Source organism: Ochotona princeps, chromosome 5 (genome assembly GCF_030435755.1).
Source record: "Ochotona princeps isolate mOchPri1 chromosome 5, mOchPri1.hap1, whole genome shotgun sequence".
NCBI classification, from domain to species: domain Eukaryota; kingdom Metazoa; phylum Chordata; class Mammalia; order Lagomorpha; family Ochotonidae; genus Ochotona; species Ochotona princeps.
Window position 1 is genome coordinate 101,805,694 of NC_080836.1, and position 27,362 is coordinate 101,833,055.

Genomic DNA, 27,362 nt, shown 5'->3' on the forward strand with positions numbered 1-27,362 from the left:
AGGGGCCACTCACACTGCAGGTCTGGGAAGGCCCCTTGGGAACCTTGGCTAGCACAGCTGCCCGCTTATGAGACGGCGTTGGTGGAGGGGCGTGAGGAGGCGTGCAAGGCCTCCTACCCTGTTGCGCTTGTTCTGTCCCACCCATCAGCCTGCTGCACCCTGCCCCTCCAATGCTGAGTCAGGGTTTCTGTGCCTGACTCCCAGCTCCTGCTACCTGCTAATGCAGATCCTGGGAGACCACAGTGACGGTTCAAGTGATTGAACTTGGATTGGCTTCCTGGCTCCCAGCTTGGGTCCCAGCCCAGACCTGGCTATTTGGGGCATTTGGGGAATGAAGCAGCAGTTGGGACTATGACATCTCTATCTCTACCTCTCCAATTTTAAGACAATTTAACACTAAGTGATTTTTTTTTCAAGTTTAGATAATATAAGCTGGGGGAGGCAGGCTAGGACACTGCCCATGCTGACGACTTTCTAGGGACCCTCCAAAGGGCTGTGAGCCCACAGCAGATGCCCAGGGAATAGGAAGCCATCTGAACTGAGCTGGTGACCCCAAAGCTGGCCTTGCTCCCCCTGCTGAGGCCAAGACGGGAAAGTGGCTTCCTGCACATGATGCTGTAAGGAACGCAGTGGTTAGAATTGCTCAGGGCTAGTATGTCTTTCTTCCTTCTGCCTACAGAGGGAGCTGTTTGCGTGCAAAGTTCTGGTGGAGGAGGGGCTGCCCAGACTAGCCCGGAGGGAGGACTAGGGTGCTGCTCCCCAGGCTCAGAGGGAACTGGGCTGTCCCCAGGCTCAGAGGGAACTGGGCTGTGTGGTTCCTGAGAACAGCCGAAACCAGTAGCCGTGGGGGACCTCAGACTAAATGGGGCTTTGAGCACTGAGGCCTGCAAGAATCAGCCCTGTGTGTGGACCTGGGACACAGGTGTTTCCACTGAAATTCTGGTCAATGGGCACCACGGCAGTGGCAGTGTGGACTGAAGCCCAGGGTCTGTGTTCTGTCAATGTCGGCCTCTGGCGTCGGACTGCAGTTAATACCCTTGGTAAATGCAGCCCCTGGCAGTGAGCGCCAAAGCCTCAGGGAGCCTGCAGGGGCAGCGCCATGGAGGCCCTGGCTGCTGTAGGAGCAGTCACTCCCCCAAGAAGTTCACCTCCCTGGGAGCCCGGCCTCTGGGTGGGGTGCTCCTGAACACCCCAGGCTGCAGCTGTACAGCCCTTTCACAATGTTCCCCATGTCTACCAGGAGAGCCCCTGTCGTCCACTCCTGGGGTTGGGCTCGGCCTCCCAACCATCCATGCCTTTGGGTCACCAGGTATCAGCATTTACCCCAAGTCAGCCTACTGCCTGCCTCAAGGGGGTGATGCTGAAGTTTCATCCCCATCACAGTGTCCTAACAGGGTGGGCAGCAAATGGACACTGGCATTTGGAGGCTGGGGGCAAGCAGGGCTGGGAAGGTTGAACTTTAGAGAGAATGAGAGTTCTGGTGACTTATGCATCTGCCGCGGGCCATGGAACCCTGCCAGCAAGAAGAAAACCATCTCAATCCCTCAAAAGTCAGCATAAACCCCTTTTCTTTACAAAGTAAGCCTGCTTCATGTGTTTTGTCACAGCAATGAACAATGAGTGACCACAGGTGCACACGGTCAACCAGCTGTGATGCAGTGACCAGAGTTGGCCACTTGGGCTCAGCGGAGGCTGGACTGGTCCCTGTGTGCCGCTCTGACATTCTCGGTGCTGCCTGCTTGTTCTTTCCCGTGAGGCACCGCTGGAACAAGACACACACACACACACACACACACACACACACACACTGCTGACCCTGGCAGTGCAGCTCCCAGCACAGGGCACCCTCGTGGCTTCCTCAGGAGCCGCACAGGAGCAGCGTTTCCGCGGCTAGACCTGCAGGCAACATCTCAGTTTCCCCCAGAATTAGACACTGCCTGAGACCTCCACATGAGCTCTTCCCACCCTGGCCCTCCACCATGCAGAGCCCGTGGCACTCTGGGCCTGCCTCCTTAGGGCAAGATTTCCAAGTGCAGAGGACCCACACTTCTGTCGCAGCTTATAATGAACCCTTCTGGCAGCAGCTCCCAGCCTGGGAGGGGGCACTCAGGCCCAAGACTTGGGAGTCAGGGGGGGCTGAGAGGAACATCTGTTTTGTCCTCCACTTCCAGCTACTGGAGTCCACCTTGATTCGCTTGAAAGTCTACACGTTCCCCGAACAACGATGCATGGCTGTGTGTCCTGGGCATGCGTGAGAAGCAGGTTGTGGGCAGCCAACAGCAAGAAGCCACAGTGGTGAGCGAGCTGTGGAGGACCTTCGGGGTCCTCTCAGTGATGCCCCCAGTAGCTCCTTCTTGGCCCTGGCAGGCTGCTGCCCTCAGCGTGCAGCATGAGATATGTACAGAGAATAGATATATTCTGCGCATCAGCAGAGTAGTGCAGCTGGGACAGCATATGGCTGTGGGAGGCAGGTGTTGCCTGTTACAAAACACCCAGCCTGTCCAGGGTCTTCTTGGGTGATCCTTTGTAACTTCTGCAAGTCTCTGTATTGCGTACTGGGTCACAGTCACTGCCCTTGGCATCCCAACAGCTGCCGCGTAACTTCCACATAATGTCCCTAGAAAGATGACTCAGAAAACAGAGTGGGCAAATGCCCTTGAGGTCTGGCATTGGCCACGTCACATCTTCCCAGGGGAAATGTGGCCTCCAGGGCAGGTGGTCTCCTGTTTCAGTAAGAGGTGTCTGTCCAAGGGCAAGGTCATGCCCTCCCCAGCCAAGTTCCCTGGGCACACTTGGTCCGTGCTTGGGGTTGTGGTGACTAGGAGCCAGGGGCAGCCCAGGCCAGCCCCTAGCAGGTCCCAGTGGCCATGAACTCCTAGTTGTAGGACTAACATGGGAAGAGGTGAAACGGTCTGAGCTGCATGGGAGAGCTGGAAGTACCTTGCAGGCAACCAGGAGGACTTCCAGACACGGTCCTCTGTGATCAGCAGGCCTCTTGCACTGCGCCTTGGTGGGGACAGAGGGGTCCAGGTATTGTGGCCATGGTGCTGCTGCAGGTGGTGGGACAAGGGGGCAGGAGCAAGATGGAGGGACGTGTGAGGCGTGAAGCTCAGTGGCAGCCACAGGTTGCCGAGCAGCCCAGGGAGTTGCGGGGCGGTGCCACTGGGCCCGCAGGGTCTGGCCCTGACCATTTGTTCCCAACACGGGCCTGAAGGCAGTTCCCAAGGGCCTCATGCTTGGTGCCTACTTGACCACTGAAGGGACAGAACCAGTTATCATCTAGCCGGGCTATTGGGGCCCAGCTCTTCCCAGGAACTGGCCAATGTCAATGAACCACAAGACACAGGGGATCGTGTGGAGCTGTTTATTTGGCAAATCAGAGTAACCGAGGCTCTTCTAGTTAACTGTGCTGCTTTTACAGATGTACTTAGATCAGGAATGTCCCTGGCTTGTCCAGATTAACCGTAGGGGCACATTCACAGCCAGCGGTAGCCTCCAGCCGCTCTGACCTTGGCCACTACCAAGTTCTGGCTTCCCTCAACTCACTAGCGGCCCCTGGATGGCGAATCGCCCTTGGCTGCCCCTTGCATCTCTGTCCATGGACACTAGGACCTTCCCTGTGATGCTGGCTGCAGCCGCTGGGCCCCACCTGGGCCTGAGCAGGGCCCGGCTACTGCAGACCAGTTTCTCGGTTTTGGACATCCCTGGGGAAGGGGGAGAGGTCAGGGTCTGAGGCCTTTTCCTCTAAGTAAGCCAGTGGCCCTGAGCGACTGCTGGGAGCCCATGCACATGCAAGCCACCCCACCAGTGCCACCAGTGCCAGCTCCCTGTGGCAGCAAAGACAGAACCATGGGAGGCAGGTGGGCTCGGGACGGACTTGGACTGAGTGCTGCTCACGACCTGCTAAGTGTGAGCATGCAGGACGGGCTGCGCGGCGGGGCAGCCTGCAGGCTGGGGCAGGCGTGTCCAGGGCATGCGGCAGCTGGTCTGTTTGTTCTGCAGAACCCAGACCCTGGCTCCCAGCCCCAGTGTAGGGCCTCTGGCTTCAGGGACACCTCGTCCCCTGCCTCCCCTACAGCTGCTGGGGACCAGAGGGAGAAGCAGCCACACGGGGGCAGCATTCTGGGGCTCTGGCCTTGCTGTGGAGGCAGACACCAAGGCTGGCTGCAGCCCCACCCCCACCCTGGGACTGTTGCACAACCTCCTCCCCCTCCACGTTCCCTGTCCTTCCCCTCCCTCCCTCCGTCTCCTTTCTCCCTCAACCTCCTACTCCCCTATCTTCTCCCACTCCTGGGCCCCAGCTCTTACCTCACCCACCCTCCTCACAGGGCTGTCCCTCCCCCAGGCTGACTTTCTGCCCCAGTTCTGCTCACTCCTCATCCCATGGCAGCCTGTGCCGCTGCATCTCTCAGCACCCACAGCTGCGCTGTCCTCCATGAAGGCCCAGGCTGGCGCAGCAGCTCCTGAGGCCTCAGAGCTCAGGCTTACTTCTTCGCAGTCCCCAGCCCCAGCTGCCCAGCCATGCCTCCCTCTCCAGTGGCTGCACCAGTCCTTTCTCAGTGTTTTCAAGGAGACTTTGTGCATTCTCACAAAAGGGCTCCCAGCTCTGCCAAGGACAGATGATGGCGCCCTCTGCCAGGGCCTCGCCTTGCCCTGAGAGACAAGCAATGTCCACACAGTAAACACCTCAATGCATGGCCATGGTCAGCCCCTGGCCGGTCTCCCACCTGCCCCAGGTGTATCCTTCCTGCCCTACCTGGCTCTTAGGTGTCGACAGTGCCTGGGTGTTCTCTCCCCTTGGCTGCCACCAAGTGTCCACTGCTTTCTAGGGCCCTGGGGCACGGACCAGGGCCCTCCATTTTCCTCCATCCTCCCAGAGGCATAGTAAACTTTGGCCCTGGGGAAAAACTTGGGACCACCTGCCAATACCTGCCCCGCCCTGGCCACACCCACCTGCTCTCCTCTCTTCTGGGCTGGTGCCAGAGAACACACCGAAGTCTGGTCCCATGCTGGGATCCCTAGACAGAAAGGGGCGTGACCTGATCCTACCATCCCGTCTGTGCCACTTGGAGCGACTCCATTGAGTCTTTCCTGTAACCTTTCTTTCTGGAATCTTCTCCAATGGACAAATGGAGAGAGTTGGGCAACGGCCTCACTGGGGTGATCATACTCTTCCCTCCCTAGTCTTGGCCATTGACATCAGGGATTCTTCCGGTTCATTTGAGAAGCCTCAAACACAGTTCATGACACTGAGAGGACTCTGGGAGTAACAAAGGAAGCTGGCGCTGGGTGGGTGGGCATTAACATGGAAGCCCAGCCACGGATGAGTGGCCATCACCCGCCCCATCGCAGCTGACACGGGAACTCGGGGCCGAGGTCTCCTTGCTCTGTGTGGGGCTCCCTGCCTTCAGCCCCTGGAGGTCACAGTGTCCTGCAGGACCAGCTGCACCCTGGATGGCCGGTGGGCCATGATGTTGGTGCGAAACTCCTTGATGACAAAGTAGTAGCAGAAGACATCGAGGCAGCAGTTGATGTTGGAGAAGCAGAGAGACAGCTGCAGGAACAAGCTGATGTTCTGCTTGGCTCCGCAGTGCACGATGAAGCCGTTGCGCACCAGAAACTGCAGGAAGAAGCCCAGGTGCACGGGCAGGAAGGAGACGATGAAGACGGCCAGGCTGGCAGCGATGCTCCAGACGCAGGCCCTCTGCTGCCTCCAGTCCTGCGTGCGGGCACGGCGGTTCAGCAGAACACGGATGCTCCGCAGAGAGCAGAAGCCAATGACGGCCAAGGGCAGCAGGAAGCCGAACACCTCCAGGGGGAGGAAGACCTTGGCGCTCCACGTGCCGTCCGACATGTTGTGGAAGCAGGTGTATTTCTCCACCTGCCCATGGAAGCTGTAAACAGGGATGCTCCCTGTCCACACCAGGACCCAGATGACACAGCAGATGCTGAAGATCTTGCGGGGTGACCGGAGGTGGCTGACCAGCAGCGGGTACCGGATGGCCAGGAACCTGTCCAGGCTGATGAAGCAGATGGTGAAGACGCTCCCATACATGCTGACGAAGTACAGGCATTCCACCAGCGTGCACAAGGCCGACGTCGGGGGCCGCACCTGTGACAGGACCAACTTGAAGGGCAGCGAGAGCACCAGCAGCAGGTCAAAGACAGCCAGGTTGATCATGTAGATGGAGGTGGCTGCGTAGTCCGGCCACCTCTTCTTCAGGAAGCCGCTGAAGCCACGGATGGCCAGCAGGTTGAGCAGCAGGCCCAGGAGGAAGGTGGGAATGTGTACGGCCAGCTGCAGTGTGCGCATCAGCTCATCCACGTCCCGGAACGAGCAGATCCTGTTCGCGTTCAGTGTGCTCGCGTTCAGTGTGCTCGCGTTCAGTGTGCTCATGTTCTCGCCTGCAACAGCAGTGACAGGTTAGAGGGAGGCCTCCCCGTCACTCCCCACCCCGAGCTGATGGACTCAGTCAAGGATAATGAGCACTTCCCCTGGATTGCACAGTGAGCTGGCACTGAGGTATAGCATGTGAAGTCTCCACTTGCAGTGCTGGACCCCATATGGGCACCAGTTCAATTCCTGGCTGCTACACTTCTGATCCAGCTCCCTGCTAATGTGCCTCAGAAGGCAACAGTGCTTGGGTCCCTGCACCCAAGTGGAAGACCTGGAAGAAGCTCCTAGCTCCTAATTTCAGACTGGTTCAGCTCTGACCATTTTGGCCATCTGGGTTGTGAACTAGCAAATAGAAGACTTCTCTCTCTCTTTGGCACTTCTTCTCTGTAACTCTGCCTTTCAAATTAGAAAAAAAGTTTACCAATATTTTGAAAAGCACAGCAAAGGGAAATGACCTCTAAGCCTGGCAGCCAGCTGGAACCCCCCATGACCTTGTGTATAGGTGCTTCTGCATTTATGGAGGGGTCACACCCAGATAAAGCTGTATAAGACAGGTGTGTGTCTGCTCCGCCCAAAGCTTAGCCTTGCCCACCTCAGATGTGCTCAGAGCATGCCATGAGCCTGCAGTCGGGCCAAAGCATCGAAGGCAAAGCCTGTCTTACGGTATTGGACATCTCATGCAACTTGGGAGTACAGAAGCAGGAAACAGCACCGTTGCATGGATATGCTTCAGGACCATGATAAAGTCAAAAACCGGTGGTCAGAGACCCACGTGGATGGGACTCCAGACTCGTTCTCCTTACACACACACGCACACTTTTTCTTTTACAAGTTGATCTATTATGCATAAGCATGCTTTTTTTTTTTGCAATCATAATTTGTTCTGTTGAATGTCATGACAACAGCACAAACCCTGACCCAAACTGGTTTAAACAGAAAACATTTCTCATCACAGAAGCATGAACACGTGCAGCTTGAGCAGGGCAGGGCTGACCCCGTCATTGACAGCAGGGGTCACAGCGCTCATCACAGCACCCTCTCCTGGACTCAGGGACTGAATAGTTTATTAGTTCAAGAACAACCTTTGACCCATCCGCAGGCCATGAAAAGCCATCACACTCCCACAAGGGTTTCCAGGACAGGTCCTAGGACTCCATCTACAGCTAGAAAAGTCAGGAAGGTGCTGGTGCCCAAGAGAACCAGGTGAGGGCTTGAGGTGCCCCAAGAAAGCGAGGAAGCCAGGGTTGCACTCAGGAACAAGAGGATCATAGCTGCAGGTGCGGCTGCCCAGGGAGGGAGCGTGAGGCAGTCCTCTTGGGAGGAAAGAGGATCCAGATTAGCAGCCCCTACTTGCCTGCCCACCCACTGCCCTCCCTCCTCCTCCCCAGGGAGCCACTCCGATGCATCCCCGGGGAACCTTCAGGGCTGAGGCGCAGCTAAGGTGGAAGGCAGGCACCGACAGTCTGATCAGTGAATCCTTCAGCGGCGATCAATGACACCATCTTTTGTAGTCTATGCTGTCATACCAGGTTTGTTTGCTGGTTGGTTGAATTGCAAACATGTTCCATGCACTGAGTGAACTATTCGAACAGTACAGGAAAACACATAATGAAAGGCCAGCTTCTGTTACACCCCCGGGCCTTATGGCAACTACAGTTAACAATTTCTTGTGGTTTCTTTTCCTAGAAATTTGCCAAGCATACACCTATACATGGGCACACACGTACATGATACTTCTCACAGTGTCTCCTGCTTTTTAACAAAGCTTCTTAGAAATGGTCCATGGCAGAGATGAGTCAGCATTTTCTTTCTAACGGCATCGTTGATCCCAGTGTGTGGATGGAACCGTGCCCTGCCTGCTTGGGGACCTCTTGACAAAAATGTCCCAAGGCCACAAGAAACTTTCCTGCAACTCATTTCCCTGCTCCACAGCCATGACCAAGAGAATTTCCATCCTACAGCTGTCATACACCACCACTGTTCCCTTGGTGCCCATGGAAGAAAGGATTTGAGTAACTTTTTTTTTTCTAATAGGCTGAAGCCAGGAGCCAGGTGTTCCCCATTGATTCTGAGTGTTCCCCATTGGATTCCGCAGAAATCCAAGTACTTCAGCCACCATGCACTAGCTCCGACTGGCGTCTGGATTTGGGATAAGGGAGTCCTGTGAAGTGGCTGAGACACAACGTCCACCCCAGGACTTGGATATTTTTAAAATCCTATGGCAGAGGATGATGGGAGGGAGCAGACATCGCGGCACAGTGAGTTAGTTATTTCTAGAGAAATCTATATCCCATATTAGAGCCTTGGTTCAACTCACCATGGCTCCACTTCAGATCCAGCTTTCTGCTCACACCTGGGAGGACATGAAAGGTGTGATGATAGCCTGAGGGCTTAAGCCTCTGCTGCCCACATAAGCGACCCAGAGGGAGCTCCCGGCTTCTAGCTTTGAGGGCGAGTCTGTGGGAGGGGGATTCTCTCTCTTGCTCTGACTTTCAAATAGATGAAAGTAAATAAATAAAATACTTTTTATCCAAGGGCCCTATAGGGAATGCTTTCTTTGATGCCTCTTCAAGCCCTAGATAAAAAGAAACTACCTGGCTCTACATAGCTTCATAGATACATGGCCACATCACCCACGGGACACACAGCTCTCTGACTCTCCTACTGCTCACGGGGGCTGATGCCCTGGTGAGGCCAGCCCTGGTCTGAGGGGGAGCTGGTCCTGCTCTAAGAAACTTTAAAATTCCAGCTGGTGGCAGCTGTTGCTGACTCACCATGCCAACACAGCCAACATGCCTCCGTCTCCAAGAAGCTCATATAACTTGGAACCAACAAGAAAAAGTCCAATGGTGATGAGGAAAGTGGGTCAAAGCTCACGCCAGGTCTGAAGCAAAGGTGTCTCAACTCCACAGAGCATGACCACAGAGACACAAGGCTGCAGGAACCAAGCAGCAAACAGAGAAACACGGGCTGATGCTCAAGAGACCCAACAAGAGGTGGGTACTCGACAGAGCAGGTGGGCTGCTGCTGGGCATGCCCACATCCCATCCCGGAATGCTGGCATCACGTCCCAGCTCCTCTCCCCACTCACGTACACTCTGGGGGGCAGCTGGTGATGGTTCAGGGAGTGGGTCCCTGCCATCCACATAGGAGAAATGGGTTGACTTCCAAGCCCTGGCTTTTCAGTCTCGACCCTGGTGGGCATTTGGGGGAGGTGGTACAAACCAACAGATGAGCATTCTTTCTGCCTCTTTCTTCATTTCTCTTCCCAAGTCCTTTGAGTAAATAAAAATACATCATAAAATCCAAGTGATCCCCACAGGATTGGAAAAAAAAATATCCAGGGCATGATTTTGCTATGTCATGCTTATACCAACTCCATAGCCAACTCCAAAGTCAGTGGTTCAAAGACAAATATGAAAATGAGCAAGACAAAAAAAAAAATCTGGGATGGCCAAGACCAACCAGAACCCCAAACTCCAACACGAACTGGGGCTGAAGTTTGTAAACAATGAATGGATAGCAGAGGAATCCAAGTGGGATGAGAAGCGCCCAGCTGACGGCGGTGGTGTGCGGGAGCAGCTGTGAGTGTGGCCGGGCCTGCATGGGCCCCGCAGGGCCTGGCTGTCAGCAGGACAGAACCATGCACAAGGCCACATGCTAGGCTCATCAACAGACTCTGACAGCCAGAGAAAGCCCTCAGTGGCTTAGCAAAGGGAAGGAAGGGCAGGAGGGAGGAGGAAAAAGAAAAGACTTGGCTTGAAAAAAAAATACTCTTGGGGCCAATGTGGCGGCATAGTAGACTCATGCTCTGCTCATATAGGTGTCGGTTCAAATCTCAGCTGTTTCACTTCCCATCCAGCATCCTGCTTATGGCCTGGGAACACAGTAGAAGTCGGCCCCCCTGCACCGATGTGGGAGACCCAGAAGTTCCTGGTTCCAGATTGGTTCAGCTCTGGTTGGTGTGGCCATTTGGGGAGTGAAACAGCAGCTGGAAGCAGTTTTGTCTTGTCTCCATAATTCTGCCTTTCAAATAAAAATAAATCTAAACAAAAAACAAACAAAAACAAAGGCCCAGACTCCTAGCTAATGACAGAGTGAGCAGGAAATCTAATGTCAATCTGCTGAATGTTCTCTAGGCATTCAAGAAAATCATCTTCTTAAGAGTCTTTAAAAATATGATAATCAGACACTTTACTGGAATAAGAGTGAAAGGCACAAACACTGCAGGCCCCAGCCAGTGTTTTATCTCTTTATCTTGAAGAAGAGCTGCTGCTAAAACCAGTCCAGACACTGCAGCAGCGACCTGCGTCCCCAGCGGCTCAGGGCAGCAGCAGCTCCGATGGCTGGGTGGTGGCCGCATCCTCGGAGAGTTGTGGGGTACAGGAAAGATGTCTGGGAAGCCTAAAGGGAGAGGAACAGGCCCCTTGCAGGTTCCCCGGCAGCTCTGAGGGAGCCTTGCCCCTGCCACTGGCGGCCGGAGCAAGGCTGGCTGCCGCAGGAGGCCGATGACACAGAGGAATGTCCCTCAGCCAGGCCCGGTCACCAGTTGGAAGCAGCCAGAGGTGAGTGCGACCACCGCCCCTCTGCCTTGCTCACTCTCACAGGGGAGACCTCCCCAGGGCCAGTCCCAGGGGCGCCACCTGCTGACATTGACCATATCTTGCTACTTCCCCGTAGCAGGTGCCTCCGCCTCCTGGAGGGTCCAACCCGAGGTCCCACCAGCAAAGAAGCAGAACTGAACGGGGGAAGGGTCAGCCAAACGGGCTTGTGAGTGGCGGGGATGAGGACCAGGATTCACCACAAGGATGGAGGAGAGACACACTCAAGGGCTCTGCTAACATCTCTGCAGGTGCTTACCTCCCAGACACCACCAGCAAACCAGGTTCCTCAGAACCCTCTCTGAACAGATCACTGGCAATGGGAGAGGTTTGAGGGAGGGAAATGAACCCGCTGTCACTGAATGAAGAGGGCAGAGCGGCTCTCTGGGGTGGAGGAAGGGAGGTGCCTCTAGACCTGCCTCCCCCAGAATAGCTGCCATGAAGCCTGCAGGTGGCAAAGCCCACCGTGAAAGCAGGGATCTATGAGAGACCAGGGACCAGTGCTGCTGCTTAGTAGGCTAAGCTTCTGCCTGTGGCACTGGCATCCTAAAACAAGTGTCAATTTGAGTCCCGGGTGCTCTACTACAGATCCAGCTCCCTTCTGATGGCCTGGGAAAGCAGAAGAGGACATCATAAAGGCTAGAGCCCCCAGATGCACATAGGTGACCCAGAAGAAACTCCTGGCTCTTGGTTTCAGCCTGGCCCAGCTCTGGATGTTGCAGTCATTTAGGGAGTGAACTAGCAGGTGGAAGATCTCTGTGTGTGTCTCTCCTTCTCTCTCTAATACTAACTTTAATTTTCAAATAAAAAGATGAAAAAATAAAGAGGGTGTAGCACGGTCGCTCAGTTGGCTAATCCTCCACCTATAAATGTCAGCATCTCATGTGGGAGCTGGTTTGTGTCCCAGCTGCTCCATCTCCTATCCAGCTCCCTGCCTGTGGCCTGGGAAAGAAATGCAGGAAGGCCCAAAGCCTTGGAACCCTGCACTGCATGGAGACCCAGAAGAGGCTCCTGGCTCCTGGCTGCAATGGGTTCTGCTCTGGCCATCGTGGCTATTTGTGAATGAACCAGTGGATGGAAGGTCTTTGTCTGTCTCTCCTCTGTATAAATCTGCCTTTCCGATAAAAATAGATAAACACTAACAAAAAAAGAGCCCAAACCATAAGGGGAGAAACAACAAGAGATCTTCTGCGCCCTTACACGCAGATAAAAGAACCAAGACACACCATTTGAGAAAATACGGCAGGCATCAGTATCAGCCAATCCTACTCACCAGGTAATGGCTGAGAGATTACTGTAATCCTAGGACAAGTGAATAAGCAAGGAAGAACACCCCAGGGGCTGAGCAGGCTGAGGAATAGTAGCAGCGCCAACAGCTCCATGGCTGGAACTCCGAAGGGCAAGCCGAGGTACCACGCTGCTCATTTGCTTTGATAATCACACACACACATGTGTAAGCTTTTCTGCAAACCTTCAAGTCACCGCCGACTATTATTCAAAAGAGGATGCCTGTCTTCAAAGTCACTAAGGAAGAGAAAAGGAAACAAACAAACCATCCGAGTCCACAGCAAAGGCGACACAGGGGTAGAAGCTCTCAGGGCAATCACAGTGCTAAACATGACAGTGTTCTTTCCTTATCTCAGTTCAGCTGAGAAATAAAATCAGTTCTGCTGTTCTCGCACACTTCAAGGGCACGAGAATGATCAGAGCCAACGTCCCACGATGGCGGCACAGCCGTGGACAGGCAGAGTGGCAATGCTCATCACGAACAGGCTAGTCACTTCGTTACTCACACCTAGCAAGTGGAACAGTCACAGGAGGAAGCAGGTAGACTCTCTGGTCCCAAGGTGAAAACTACAAAATAAGATGTGTGAAATGTGTTACGGGGTGCAGCCAGTGATAGCCAGCACCCATTGACAGTGGGCAAATGAAATTTGGCCGTGTCCCCCAACCTCTGTCCTGAAGGTGGGTCCTACAGCAATGTAATAGTAATTGCATCCTCAACCACTTCCCCCACATCCTAAATGAGCCAGGATATTGCAAGTCCAATTAGTCTAGGCATTTTTAGTACAAGCCCAGTTCCTGTTCCTGTCCATCCTAACAAGCACTAATCAACTCTTTAGCCCAAAACTCTTAGGTATTCGCTCCTGCCCACCTGTGACTCACCTATCAACTGAGAGGGGACGGTATTGTGTTGTGTGTAACCACTCCCCTCACACAAGCCCCCTTAAAAGGCCCATGAAGCAGGGGCTCTCGCTCTCTCTCTGGCCAGGTGCTTCTGTTACTCTGGCACCTCGACTCTTGGCTGACCCAGGACAGGTAAGCCCCTGAGCATGATCCCTGTGTGCTACTTAGATGGGACAATGGTTATAATGATGTTGTTTCTGGTCTGTGTACTATCTGGAGTTCCAGGAGGGGTGAGGCCTAGCAGTAGTGGAATGTGGGCAGAGAAGCCAGGGAAAGGTGAATGTCTGCAGCTTTGTAAGTGTGTCTTGGTTCTTTGTGAGTGTGTCCAGGTTCTTTGTGAGTGTGTCCTGGTTATTGTTGCATGTCTCTTAGGATAACATATATTGTTGGGGAAGCTGGGACATAGGTCTTTACCTTAATGGATGGACTTAAGGATGATGACCATTTGTTTCTTTTGGGATTATGATTAGGTGGATTGCTGTATGGACATGTAATTTGCTATTGTGCTCTGTTGTCTTCAAGCTTGATTAATAAAGACTCCTTAATAAACCTTAGACATGTCTGGTGTGATCTCGCTCGCACCCTGCAACAAATGTAATTAGGAACTTTTTGGATTGGCTGTTTTAAAAAAATTTTTCACAAGATGCACTCAAAACTATTCTGAGAGAGAAATACATTCTGCCCCCACTGGTTTGGGTTCTTGGAGAGAAAAGAAGAAGATAAATAAATGAACTAAGTATTCAACTTGAGCACTTTGAGAAAAAAAAAAAGGACAAAGAAAATCTTAGGGAAGTCAGAAAAAAATCCTATAAAGATAAAAACGGACACAAATGAATTGGAGAAGAAGAAATACCAAAATCAATCCATTTGCTAGGTGGTTCCCCAGAGCACAGCACTAAGTGAAGGAGCGTTTCTGTAGTGATCATGTGAGCTGAGAGGGAGAAGAGACCAGAAGCAGTCAGCCATTGCCTTAGGGCCTGGATGCGCATCCATCCCCGAACCTCAGGGCACTCGCTGTAGAGACGGAACTTAATGCCAACTGTGTGACTGACACAAGGAGATGGAACGGTGTTGATCAGATGCAGGATTGTCAAAGACATTGAGGACGTTGTCAAGAATTCTTTTTCTTTTTTTTTATTTATTATTTTTAATTCATTAATTACATTGTATTATGTGACACAGTTTCATAGGTACTGGGATTCTCCTCACCCCTCCCCAAACCCTCCCACCATGGTAGATTCCTCCACCTTGTTGCATAACCACAGCTCAAGTTCAGTTGAGATTCCCCCATTGCAAGCGTATACCAAACATAGAGTCCAGCATCTTATTGTCCAGTCAAGTTCAATGGCTTCTTAGGTATACCCTTTCTGGTCTGAAGACAGAGCCAGCAGAGTATCATCCCAGTCAATTAAAGAATTCTTTTTCTTAAAAGATTGAATTATTTTACTTGGAAAGTCAGCATTACACAGAGAGCGGGCGAGACAGAAAGGGAGATCTAACTGCTGGCTTACCCCCTTAATGTACCCAACAGTCAGAGCTGGGCCAGTTCAAAGCCAGGAGCCAGAAACTTCTTTCAGGTCTCCCATGTGGGTGCAGGGTCCCAAGGATTGTCTTCTGCTGCTCTCCCAGGCCATAAGCAGGGAGCTAGATGGGAAGTGGAACAGCTGGGACACAAACTGGCATCCATATGGGATGCTGGCATCAGCAGGTGGAAGATTATCCTGCTATACTGCCACAACATCACCAAGAATTATTCTTTTTTTTTTTTTTTTTTTTAAAGATTTTATTGTTATTGGAAAGCCGGATATACAGAGAGGAGGAGAGACAGAGAGGAAGATCTTCCATCTGATGATTCACTCCCCAAGTGAGCCGCAACGGGCCGGTACGCACCAATCCGATGCCGGGAACCAGGAACCTCTTCCGGGGCTCCCACGCGGGTGCAGGGTCCCAAAGCTTTGGGCCGTCCTCGACTGCTTTCCCAGGCCACAAGCAGGGAGCTGGATGGGAAGTGGAGCTTCCGGGACTAGAACCAGCACCCATATGGGATCCCGGGGCGTGTTCAAGGCGAGGACTTAAGCCGCTAGGCCATGCCGCCGGGCCCCCAAGAATTATTCTTAAAATAGCCTGTGCCTTCCTTTATAAACCATTTCACCACATTCTGCATCATTAATTAATTTCTATTTTAAACTTGCCCAGATTCCCCAAAGTTGGCAAACGTAGCACAAGAGAGAAGCCATTACTCAAACACATTTATGAGTGTGTGTGTGTATATATATATATATAATACTATATATATTGGCAGGTAGATTCAGTACATTGTCCTCATAATGCCTCATGAACAAATCAGAGTGACCTTGGTACCACAAGGCAGATTCAGTTTTAGGAAATCTAGGGTCCTTGTGTAACACACACACCATTCAAGCAAAACTGAAAGGCCATCGGGTTACAGGCAAAGCTCCCCACACGAAGGGACAGAAAGGAGTGTGACCCATGTGAGGGGAAGCTATTCCCACCAGTGGTAACTTGGTCTTCAATGGCCAGCTAGCCCAGGAGGGTCTTACTGAAATCAGACACCTGCTAAATGCCTAGAAATCCCAGAGAATGCACTAAAGCATGGAAGAGAAATAAGAAAAATAATGGAGCACCCCCAAGTAGTAGCAACCCCAAAGGAAGACTTAGGCGAAACAGGTTAAATCTAGCAGTAAATGTTTCGAGGCAAAACCCAGTTCATATCATCTCATTCTCTGTTGTAAAAGAAGTTCTAAACTCAAATGGAATTAAATTTTAAAACACCAAACGCTAGGAAAGGTAGACGAACATTTAACATAGAACTGACAGAAGTCAGTGGATGGAAAAGTTCTTGATCAACTTAAAATGACCGAGAAGCAAAGGAAGCAGAAAATAAACAGACTTTACTGTACAAAAAATAGAAAATGCTCTGATAAAAAAAAAACTGCTAAGTGTGGGTGTTAGTGCAAGCCACCACTGGGGACCCCTGCAAGCCACATTGGGGTGCCTGAGACCAAACTGTGTCTGATGCAGCTTTCTGCCAATGCTTCTCGGGAGCAACGGGAGATGGCCCAAAGTACTTGAGTCCCTGCTGCCATGTAGGGGCCCAGGGTGGAGCTCCTGGGTCCCGGCTTTGGTGTGGCCAGCTCTGGCTGTTGTGGGCATTTGGGGGAATGAACCAGTGAGTGGGAGATGGCTCTCCATCTTGGTCACGCTGACTTTCAAGTAAGTCAATAGACCTTGACAAAAAGTTTTTACCTTCAAACAACCTGTAACCAGAATGTCAGAAAAATGATGGCATTGCTTTCATGGCAAGTACAGAAAAACACAGACTTTCCAGACTTCACAATCGATTAGCAGGCAAAAGACACAGGCTGTTCCCAGAAGGTTTCACGAGAGATAAAAGTTTTGATTACCAAATTGAACAAGTAGCTGGCAAGACTTGGGGGAAATGATCACTGAAGATACAGATTAGTATCCAACTGACATCACAACTTGGTGATTCTGAGAACTTACCCAAAGTAAACTACGCAAAAGAAGGAAAACCTATGTCCAGAAATATGTTCACTTTGGCAGTTTTTTCCCCTCAAAGCAAAAAGCACATATGCACAAACAGCAGTAAGTGTTAAATTTCACTGCAGTGAATCAACCCAATGGAAAATGTTTCTCTCTCAGTCATGTTTATGCTGACTAGGCTGTGTAAAACCCACAAACTATAGACTTATACATTCAGAATGATTTCAGCTATGATTAAAAAGAAAATCCCATGCATAAGGGAAAAAAACCTAGAAAAAAAATCTCTTTATGTCAAAGAGTTGTTGCATTCTAGCTTTCCGAATCTCTCTCCTTGTTTGTTTTGGGGGTATTTTTCTAATTACTTAGCATTATTATATAAGCAGTTTCTTAAAAAATATATTAAATGCTGTGGGGCAGGGAGGAGAACGGTAAGCACAGCTTTTGATGTTCCCTTATCCAGAGAGACTCCAAAAATGAATGGAAATGGAATTGAGGGATGAGTTTATTTTTGTGCAAAAATATATATATCTGAAATTGGTGCATGTGGAGGATCCTGCAAAAATTCACGGAAATCCCATTTATGAAAAACAGCATGGCTGGCGGTCCCGGGAGGTGTGCGGGGGAGACAGCGCATCCCACCAGCAGATGAGAGCGCAGCAAGAAGCCCCGACCCAGGATTTAAAAGAAGAAGCAGAAAAAACGAAAACCAAAAAGTTTCACCTGTACCCAGGTCAGCCATTAGATGAGAACTGTGCAGACCACAAGGCTTAACGAAGAACATAAGAGAGACTCAACATGCCACATTGACGAGGGAGGGCGAGGAAGGTGAGAAAGCTAATAACAGGGCTCCGCTCCAATCACCCCCAAGTTTGCTGCAAATCTAGAAGTTGGAACTTCAAATATGGGCCCAGCAGCTGAATGGCCCAGCAGCTAAATCCTTGCCTTGCATGTGCTGGAATCCCATATGGGTGCTGGTTCATGTCCCAGCTGCTCCACTTTCCATCCAGCTCCCTGCTTGTGACCTGGGAAAGCAGTAGAGGACAGCCCTAAGCGTGGGACCCTGCACCCACGTGGGAGACCTGGAAGAGGCTCCTGGCTCTTGGCTTAGGATCAGCTCAGCTCCAGACATTGCGGCCGCATGAGGAGTGAACCAACGGATGGAAGATCTTTCTCCCTGTATCTCCTTCTCTCTGTAAATCTGCCTTTCCAGGAAAAAATACATCTTGAAAAAAAAAACTTAAAATATTTTCAGGTTGGATATTTGGTTAAATTTTCCTATTGTAAAAGGGCACAAAAAAGACAATTTACAATAGAAACTGAAAGTGAAAAATCGCGATGTCTCAAGATAGCAGAGAGAGGACCAAGCTTGCGGAGTTTACACAAATATTCTGAGCAATTAAACATCGATCTTCCCCATCTAGAGGAGCGTGCATTGAAGCAACAAAAACCCCAGTCCTCTCGCCCATCAGAAACACAGAAAAGGAAAGGGCATAAGTGGAGTTAAGATATCAGGATTAACTATGCCCAAAGACATTGAAGAAGAGGCTAGATCATGAACTTTTTAAGTGTAAAAAAAAAATTGACAGAGTAACACAGAAGAGCTGCAATGGCAAAAGTGACAGTCAAGATAAAAAACCTGAAGCGCTCAATTTATGTGCCAATGTGAAAGGCAAAGAATATCGTACCAGGAACCTTCCAGCAGCGCAAGAAGGAATGAGCAAGGATTAGAAGCATGATTGTTCGCTTAGAAACCCCGGCCTTCTAAAATATCCTAAAGGGTGACAGAGGAATGAAGGTTCCAGGCAGGCAGCACCCCAAAATGAGGAGACTCAAGCAGCAGACAGATCCACAGAGCCCAGAGCTGGTCTGGCCCAGACAGCCGGTCATCCGAGCCCACACAGGTGTTCAGAAGCCAGGGCTGCGCCACTGACCACAGAGAACACAGCCGGGGCTCAGGCCTGCTGTGTGGCCCATGGACTCCTAGTCCCCGGACGCCTGTCATTGACATTTCTGTGCTGTCCCGCACATGGTCTCCTAGCAACACAGTTAGCAGCAGCTGGGTTGGGACAAATGTCAGCATACAGCGTACAGACATAGCCATGGCTGAGGTCACACCAATGCAAGGCTGCGGTAACAGGGCAGAGGACAGGTCAGAAAAGCTTAGAGAACCTGGGATGGAAACAGGGGGACCCTTACCAGACTGTGACCCCTCTCCCCTGGGAGAGGTGGCCACAAAAGGACAACTCTTGGCACCTGCCCATGCCCAGGCCTATTCCATGAGTGACATTAAAGCAGAGGGTAGATCTATCCTTGGACCAGAATGTCAAAGAAAGCAACGTTGTTGGGGAGCTGTGTCCTCAGAGCCAAGGCAGGAGATGTACTTATCTGGAATGCATTAAAGGGAACACACACTGTGTCTTCCCGGAGGGGGTTTTTGTTTGCATGCTCTGGACTCTGAAAAGAAAGCTTCTTTCAGTATATTACTGTGCTCTCGTGATTAACCAAGAGGGAACTCTTGCGTGCGTGTGAAGGGCCTGACCCGGGAGCCCTGGGCCTCTGTTCTCCCTCCCTGCAGCTCTCTCTAAGAGACAGGGTTGGGCTTCTGTTCTCCTGGGCACCTGCACCCCGAGCGGAGCTGCGTGTGGCTCAGCACTAAGCCAGCCTTCCTTCCGTCGTGGCCTGGATTTCCCAGCGAACGCAGCCTACCGGAAGAACATGGCCTTGCGGAGGTTTGCGGGCAGAGCAAGCCCTCCTCTGCCCGGAGCACCGGCGCCTGAGCCTCCCCGGCGGTGATAAGACCAGGCACTGGGGGAGCAGGCCAGCCCATCCAGGGTCCCTGCCTGACACCCCAGCCCCAAGGCCCAGGTGAGTGGCGTGTACATCCAGCACCACACGGCCTTCAAGCATCAGTGAGAAGCAGCGAGGCCCAGCAGGAACAGAGCCTCCTGAGGATGCCAGGAATTTGCCAGAACTTGGTGGGGTGGCCATCGGGCTTGGAGAGTGGAGACAACGGCCCTGCTGTTCTAGTCATGATGGGCTCTGTGCTGCATGCTCCATGGAGGGAGGTGTTATCAGTGTGCCCATTTCACAGATAAGAACAACGAGGCACAGAAACTTGAGTCTCCCCCACAGTCAAGCACACACGGAGGGATTTAGCTAGAATGCAGGTCTGAGTCTCTCCTTCATGGCCTCCCACCCCAGCCCCCACCAGCAAGATCACCTGCATAATGCGACCCCCTCCTCACTCCTCAGCGGGCCTTGCTCCACCCAATCCACGCTCCTTCCCCTTCTTTCTCTGTCCAAGGGGCAGAGTGCAGGCCATCCTGGGCCAGCTGTGAACAACCAGAGGAGGTCCCTGTGGCCCAGAGCGACCCCAAGATAAGGACAACACCTTCTTGATGCTATTCCACTGAGCTCACAGGCCACCGGTCCCTGGCGAGGTTTTGTTGGATGAAGGGGGAATGAGTAAATGAAGGATTGAATGTTGCGATCTGTTACTGCTACAGAATCACCGCTCTCCACCCAGGGGCCAGGACACAGAGCACAGGCAGACGAGAGAACCTGCCAGTGGGCACCCCACTCCCGTCTCTGGAACCTTCTCCCTCTCAGAACAATCTTGAAGATTCTGGCTCATCCTTCCCAGCCTTACCGAAAGACACTAACCTGGGGTGGCCGGAGGACCACCTGGTTAGGAAGTGGCATGCCATCAGATTCGTATGCTTGCAAGGGGACAGCAACTCCATCATCAAGAGCCCAGACAGGAAGAGACCCAAAGGGTAAACTGAGGCAAGGAAAATGTCACAGCCAGTAGGTGGCTCCCATGTCCATCCCTGGCTGCCACCCGCTGCCACCTTGCCCAGGACCAATGGGCCGATTTCCATGAGAGCGTCCTGGCTGACATGTTGGCTGGTGGCTTGGTAGAGGGTAGTGGCACAGGGACTCTGCTCATGATGGGTGGGGCAGGATCCCCTTCCCCAGACATCACGCTGCAACCCTGACTCAAAACAGGAGGAAGTTGAGGGTTTGGAGAGAAATGTCACCAAAGGCTGGGATGTCAGGTCTGCCTGCCGCCACTACCGCTGTCAAGACTGCCCCCGCCCCGCCCCCGTCCACGGAGGAGTCCCAACAAGTGTGGGCGGAACCCAGGTCAGCAAGAGCTCTCACGCACCTCAGGAAAAGCATACCCTAGGAGATCAGGATCAGGCAGGTGCTCCGTGCCTCAGTTTCCCCACACGGCCCAGAGGCTGTTACCTGCAGGTGCTGTGCAGCTGAGAGCGCCGCGGGGAACTGTCACGTCTCCTCCCACACAGGCCAGCCGCCTGCTCCAGGGAGCTGCACTTCCCCTCTCCGGAGCTCAACTTCCTCGCTGGTAAAGTGACGCGGTTCGACCAGGTGCTCTTAAGCAGCAGCGGCAGGCAGGCGGGCGGAGGGAGCTCTTCCGCCTCGGGTCTAGAGCCGGGCTTGATGGGGGGCCCTCCCCACCAAGTGGCAGGGGGAGCAAATTTCCCGGAAGGGGGCTGCTAGCTCAGCCGGCTTGCAGACACAAAACTCTAAAGAGTTTCTGGGTCATCAGGCCTAGAAGCTTCTGGAAGCCTCTGGAAGCTTCTGATGCTGGCCTGACGCTCTAAAGGGCACGCAGCATGCTGAGAAGCCGTCATGACCTCCGAACTCCTGGGGCTCAGGAGTGGGCATTGCTGCTGCTCACACCAGGAGGGCGGTACCCGAATCCTACCCCTTTGCGTGCCATGGAGTCCCTGTGCCCACATGCGTGTTGGTGAGGACAGTCAGTGGGGCTGGGCCCATGCACCGCCTTGGGCCCGCCTTGAGCAATCTGAGGCAGCCTTGGGCCTTGCAACCCCTAGCCCCATGTGATCTTCCTGGGGTCTCCCAGCATCCCTGGGGGCTGGCCCTACAGAGCCTCACCCTCCTTGCATGGACACCAGCTGGGAGAACTGGCGTGGACACCAGCTGGTAGGTGGCCTCCCCAGCCCCGGGAGCAGCTGGAGACCGGAGCACAGGGCGAGGCCGGGGTTATTTTCATGAAGCACGTGTGCTGTGGCTTTCAGGTGCCTATGGCAATAGAAGCTCCTTGAGGTGACTCTGGGTGGCTGGTGGGGAACAATTTGTGTGTGGCCGTGGGGAAGCTGCCTGGTCTCTGTTTCCCATGCGTATATGTATGGTTCTGGCATGTACACATGATTCCCACATGTATACATGGTTCTTATGTGGGTACATATTGTTCCTGTGTGGATGTATATGGTTACCATGGTTCCCACATGCAAATGAATATGGTTTCCATGTGAATACGTGATTCCCGTTTGAATGCATGCGGTTTTCACGTGAACACACATGGTCCAAGAGGAATATTACTAGTGACCTTCTTCAAAGGAGAAGGCAGAGGCTCCTGGTCTCTGCCTCCTCTGGCATCAGTACAGAGCCCCTGCCAGGGCCTGGTTCCAGCACTCAGGCTAGCATGGGGCCCTGTGGCCTGGCGAGGAGGTGGACTCGGTACTGCCTGAAAGACCGTGAGTGCTCAGAGCTTCGGCTGGGTAGATGAGACAGGCCTGAACTCCAAGCTCGGAGCGATGGGGGGTGGGCAACAGGCTCTGGGCGTGGGGAATGGCCCCTTCTCAGAAGTTTGCCCCAAACTTCCCAGAACTGGCCACCCTTTCACCACCAAGAGCAGATCAGAAGCCCCGAGAGTCAGGGAGGGTTCCTGTAGCTGCCTTGCAGACAGAAGCCCAGTGCGAGCAGTGACCCTGGTTCCTACCGCCCACGCCCATGCCTCGGTAAACCGGGCAGCTCCCTTAACTCCTCCACCCACGCCTCCCATAGAGCTGCTCCACCAGCCCCGGGCTCCCACCGATTCCTCTCCTGTGGCTGGCTGCCTTGGGTCGAGGCCTGCCCGTTGCCCTCTGCAGGCCAGCCAGGTGCACCAAGGGTTACCAGGGGACCCTGGCTTGCCCAGGGCAGGGATAAAGCTGAGGAATGAAGACGGGTGAAAGATGCTACAGGCAGGAGAATATACAGGCAGGGACTCTGAGTCTTGGAGAGGGGGCCAGCTGTGGTCTTGGGGTGCAACGAAGCAGCCAAGAGTTGGGCTGGAAGCTGCAAGCAGGGGCCATTCGGGGATCCCAGAAGCAAGTGTCCGTAACAGCAGCGGTGTGCACAAGACTGTCCCACAAGAGAAACAGCTGACATCCTCCAAGAGCCACCCTGGGGGACAGGCCCCCTTGGGGTATAGTCAAGTCGGGGGTCACATGAAGAACTTGGGACAGAACGAAGGTGTCAGGGCCCCAAGAACAGTCTGTAGCAGCCTGAATTTTAAAAGCTCAGTGGCCTTTGCATGGCCACCCCAACACCTGACTCCTCTAAGCCCATTTTTTCTTGTGTCTATTGGAGCCACACAAGTGCTTGCTGACCAGGTGTGAGAAGCCAGGTGGAGATGGTCAAGATGGGCTTGACACAGGTGTGAGAAGCCAAGAGGCCCCGGTGGGTGCCCAGCCTGTGTCTGGTCTCCGAGGGTGTCTGTAGGACCCTTCTACACTCACACACCTACACATACACACTGGCTTTATGCCTGCCTTGCATGCATGATGGGAGCTTTCTTACCAAAGGGGGCAAAAGCCCTAGAACAAGAAGAGGCCTTGACAGGGTGGCCAGGTGGAAACAGAGGCAGCCTGCCCCTTATCCTGCTACTCCCTTTGTCCTGAGAGCGCCCTGGCTCCTGGATATTACTGGGGCTCCCTCTCCACAGTCCCTGGGAAACTGGGCAGTAGCCAGGCACAGAGCTACAGCAGGGAAGGGGAATGACCCCAGCTTGCCAAGGTCTAGAAACAACACTTCCTCAATTGAAGAGGAAGCCGGGACAAGTGCAGTAGCCCAACAGGTTAGTCCTCCGCCTTGCAGTGCCAGCATCCCATATGGGTGCCGGTTTGTATCCTGGCTGCTCCACTTCCCATCCAGCTCCCTGTTTAATAGACTGGGAAAGCAGTGAAGGATGGTCCAAGTCCCTGGGATCCTGGTTCCCTGTGGGAAACCTGGAGCAAGCTTCTGGCTTCGGGTTGCCTCACCTGTAACAATTTTGGGGGTGAACCAGTGAATGAAAGATTTTTCTATTTCTCTGCAAATCTGTCTTTCAAATAAAAAGTAAATCTTTTTCAATTTTTTTTTTTAAAAGAGGAAGGCAGAAGAAGGAGGAGGAGGAAGAGGAAGGAGTAGAACCACAGACCGCCTCTCCTGCCTCAGGGTTGCTGAGTGAGACTGCCCCCACACCCTGCACCCCACCCTGGCTTCCCCCTCTGGTCTCCTGTGCCTTAGCCCCCAGCTCCACTGTCTCTGGCCCTGGAATGCTCCTCCCCTAGGGCTGCAAACACCCCACCCTCCACTGAGCCTGGTCAGTCCTCACCCCCAGCTGCTGAGCCAGCGGGAGCTGCTCCAACAGGGTAAAGGGGACATGTACACTGTGGCCTTGTGGTAGGCTGGGGGAGGAGGACAGGGGTGTGCACCAGCACACCCCAAGGACCCTGCTGCAGCTCCCTGCAGGTGCCAGAGAACACCCTGGGGACCAGACATGAAGGCCAGGCTCCCTGTGCTACAAGCAGCTTCTGCTCAGAGAATTCCACCTCTGCCCTCCCAGCTGCTCCATCACTGCTGTGGGTGGTCTCACGGCCCCTCCCAGCTGCTCCATCACTGCTGTGGGTGGTCTCACGGCCCCTCCCAGCTGCTCCATCAGTTGTCACTGTCCCCAGGGCAAAGTCATGCTAAGGGACATCAAGAGAAATTTGGTTCCTTCTCTCATTGGTGCTGGGGGGAGTGAATTCCCACCAGTATGATAAGGGTGCAATTTTCTGAGAAAACCAGAATTCTTAGCTGACCTGTGGCCCAGGTCCTGCCTCTCACCATGGCCCACACTTCTGCCTCCCATCCCATTCCTAACCCTTCATCTTAGAGTCTCCTGTGACAAAGTGTACCCATTTTAGCCCGAGCACTGCCTCTGACAAAGTCCACCAGGGCCACAGTTTTCACATCTCTACAATGGGCTCAAGGGTGCTGCAGGCAGGACTTCTCTGTCTCTCTCCTCTTGTGAGGTCACAGGGACAAATCCTAAGGCAACAGGAGCAGGGGACACTCAAGGCTCCGAGCCCCAGGGTCTCACTCTCTTCGCTTGTCCGGGACAATGAGGAAGAGGCAGCAGATCTGCCCAGTGCCTCTGCCCATCCCCGCCCCGCCCCTCCCTCTGCCTTGAGCAACCACAAAGCCAGCCTCCTCCCCAGTCCTTATGGTCCCTCCCTGCCACTTCAGTCTGATTCCCTCCACTCTTCTACTTCGTCTTTGCCCTTGCTCTAGCTCCTGCCTCTTCTCTGGCCTCCAGCCTTTGGGCAGATAGCGCAGCTGAGAGGAGGTATGGAGCCCCGCCATCTGCTTGCCCAGAGGACAGCAGGTAGGGTTGCTGTCTGGCAGCCTGAGGGCCTTGGGGAGTCCAGGAAGTCCCCCTTCCCACAGTGAGTCCTCAGCCCCCAGGATCTGCCCATATTCAAAGAGATGGGCACAACCTCCTGTTGTCCCCCCAACAGGGTCCCCAGAGCTGCCCAGGGAAGCCCTGCCTGAGCTCAGGGCTCAGGGCCTTTTCTTGCAGGCCCCGCCCTCTCCTGGGCCAGCCCCACCCTCCCCTGGGCCAGCCCCACCCTCCCCAGCAGGTCCCACCCTCTGTCCCAGTGCCTCTACTGTCTGGGAGAAAGACTGACCACTCCCTGAAGGGCCCAGAGTGTAAAGGGATGGGAAGCCCCATGGCAGGGCTTGGGGGCTGGGGTCTTGGGAAGCAGTATTTCCAGACCCTCCCAACAGGGGCTCAGCCTCTGACATCCCTGAGAGTTCCAGCTGTGTCTGTAGCACCCCCACCAGCCCCACTTTGCTGCCTAGTACCTGTCACTGCCTTCCAGCACTGCAGCTAACAGACCAATGCCCAGGCACCCTGTTGGGAGCCTGTCCTGGACTCTCGCTGCCCTGGCCATGCCTTCCCCTGCACTGACAATGCCAAAGTTACTGCTCCCTCCCAAGGGAAGTGTGCAGAAATGTCTAACCCAGCGGCAGACCTCTCCTGTAGCCCAGGGCGCACTCTCCTGGGATCCCAGCAGCTCCCTCACCAGGAACTTGGTTTGCAGACCAAGGATGCCCACATCTGCAGGTCACACAAGCCCCTGCTGAATACCCACCCCCAGCCCTTGGTCCCAGGGAGAGGCAGACATGTGGGAAGACCAAAACAATTGGGAGGAACCCAGCCTGTGGTCACTGAGCCCCTTACCTTTCCTGGACCTGCTCCCACAACACCCTGGGATCCCAGGTCCCTCACCTTGAGAAAGGCTCCTGGGCCCGGCGGCGTGGCCTAGCGGCTAAAGTCCTCGCCTTGAAAGCCCCGGGATCCCATATGGGCGCCGGTTCTAATCCCGGCAGCTCCACTTCCCATCCGGCTCCCTGCTTGTGGCCTGGGAAAGCAGTTGAGGACAGCCCAATGCATTGGGACCCTGCACCCGCGTGGGAGACCCGGAAGAGGTTCCAGGTTCCCGGCTTCGGATCGGCGCGCATCGGCCCGTTGCGGCTCACTTGGGGAGTGAATCATCGGACGGAAGATCTTCCTCTCTGTCTCTCCTCTGTATATATCTGGCTGTAATAAAATGAATAAATCTTTAAAAAAAAAAAAAAAAAAGAGAAAGGCTCCTCAGTGAGGCTAGGGGGATCCTTAGTTGTGGGGGCTCACAGATGCCATCTTCCCATGTCCTGGGGACATGGGCACACACAGGCCCCTGTGCATTCAGTTTCCAGAGGAACCACCTGGGGCATGATCTTCTCCTCAGCCCTGTGGGCTGGGGGGCAGGCCTGGCTCTAGCACCACCCCTACTCTGGCAGTGGCCAGGTCAAGGGCCGTGTGTGACTTGGAGTTGAGCTTGTGCCCAGTGCAGGAGAAGGTCTGGGCCACATTATGGAAGAATCTCAAGTTACAAAGATGCAGGTAGGCATAGGAAATCAGGGTGTGGGTATGTGGTCCAGAACTGACTCCAGAGGAGGGAGGGGTCAGGGAGTGAGAGACCACAGGATCCCCTTGGCCATTCATTACCTTCTCCATCGGGAAGGAGCGAGCTAGAGACACACACACACAGAGACCATTCTCAAGTTCATTTCCCAAATATCCAGGAATCAGGAACTCCAATAACCAGGCCTCCCATGTGAGCCACATGGATCTGGGCACTGAGCCTTCACCTGTTGCTTCCCAGGCACTTTAGCAAGATGCTAGATTGGAAGCAGAGCAGGGGCCTAAGCCCAGACACTCAGATATGGGATGCGGGTGTCCCAAGCAGCATCTTAACTGCTGTACCAAAGGTCTACCCCAAGTCTGTCCTGAACAACAGCCCCAGGAGCCTTGCATGGGGCCTCGCACTGCCCACAGAGGAGCATCTGCCAAGTCACTCCCAGAGTCCAGGCTAGCTGAGTTGTGTGTTGAGGACTTTTCTCATACTCTCAGCAGCTCACAATAAGACTCAAACACATCTGCAAGATGCCAACACACACACACACACACACATACTTATGCAGGGACATATCCTCTCCTGAAAATTCAGACACACACACACACTGCACACATACATGCACACCCA

The 27,362-nt window shown here is 53.5% G+C and overlaps 1 protein-coding gene and 1 long non-coding RNA gene across 2 annotated transcripts in view; both read right to left on the minus strand.

The window, feature by feature from the left end:
- Window positions 1-5,004: 5,004 nt before the first annotated feature.
- On the minus strand, window positions 5,005-6,358 carry GPR55 (G protein-coupled receptor 55). Its single transcript, XM_004577206.2, has one exon. It carries the CDS (start codon window positions 6,311-6,313, stop codon window positions 5,408-5,410), a length of 906 nt encoding a protein of 301 aa, XP_004577263.2. The 5' UTR covers window positions 6,314-6,358; the 3' UTR covers window positions 5,005-5,407.
- A 17-nt stretch (window positions 6,359-6,375) lies between these two features.
- Window positions 6,376-27,362, minus strand: part of LOC131480401 (uncharacterized) — a 36,065-nt gene continuing 15,078 nt past the window's right edge. Inside the window, exon 3 of the long non-coding RNA XR_009245509.1 lies at window positions 6,376-6,405. This is a non-coding gene — a long non-coding RNA (uncharacterized LOC131480401). The remainder of the gene's footprint in view (window positions 6,406-27,362) is intronic.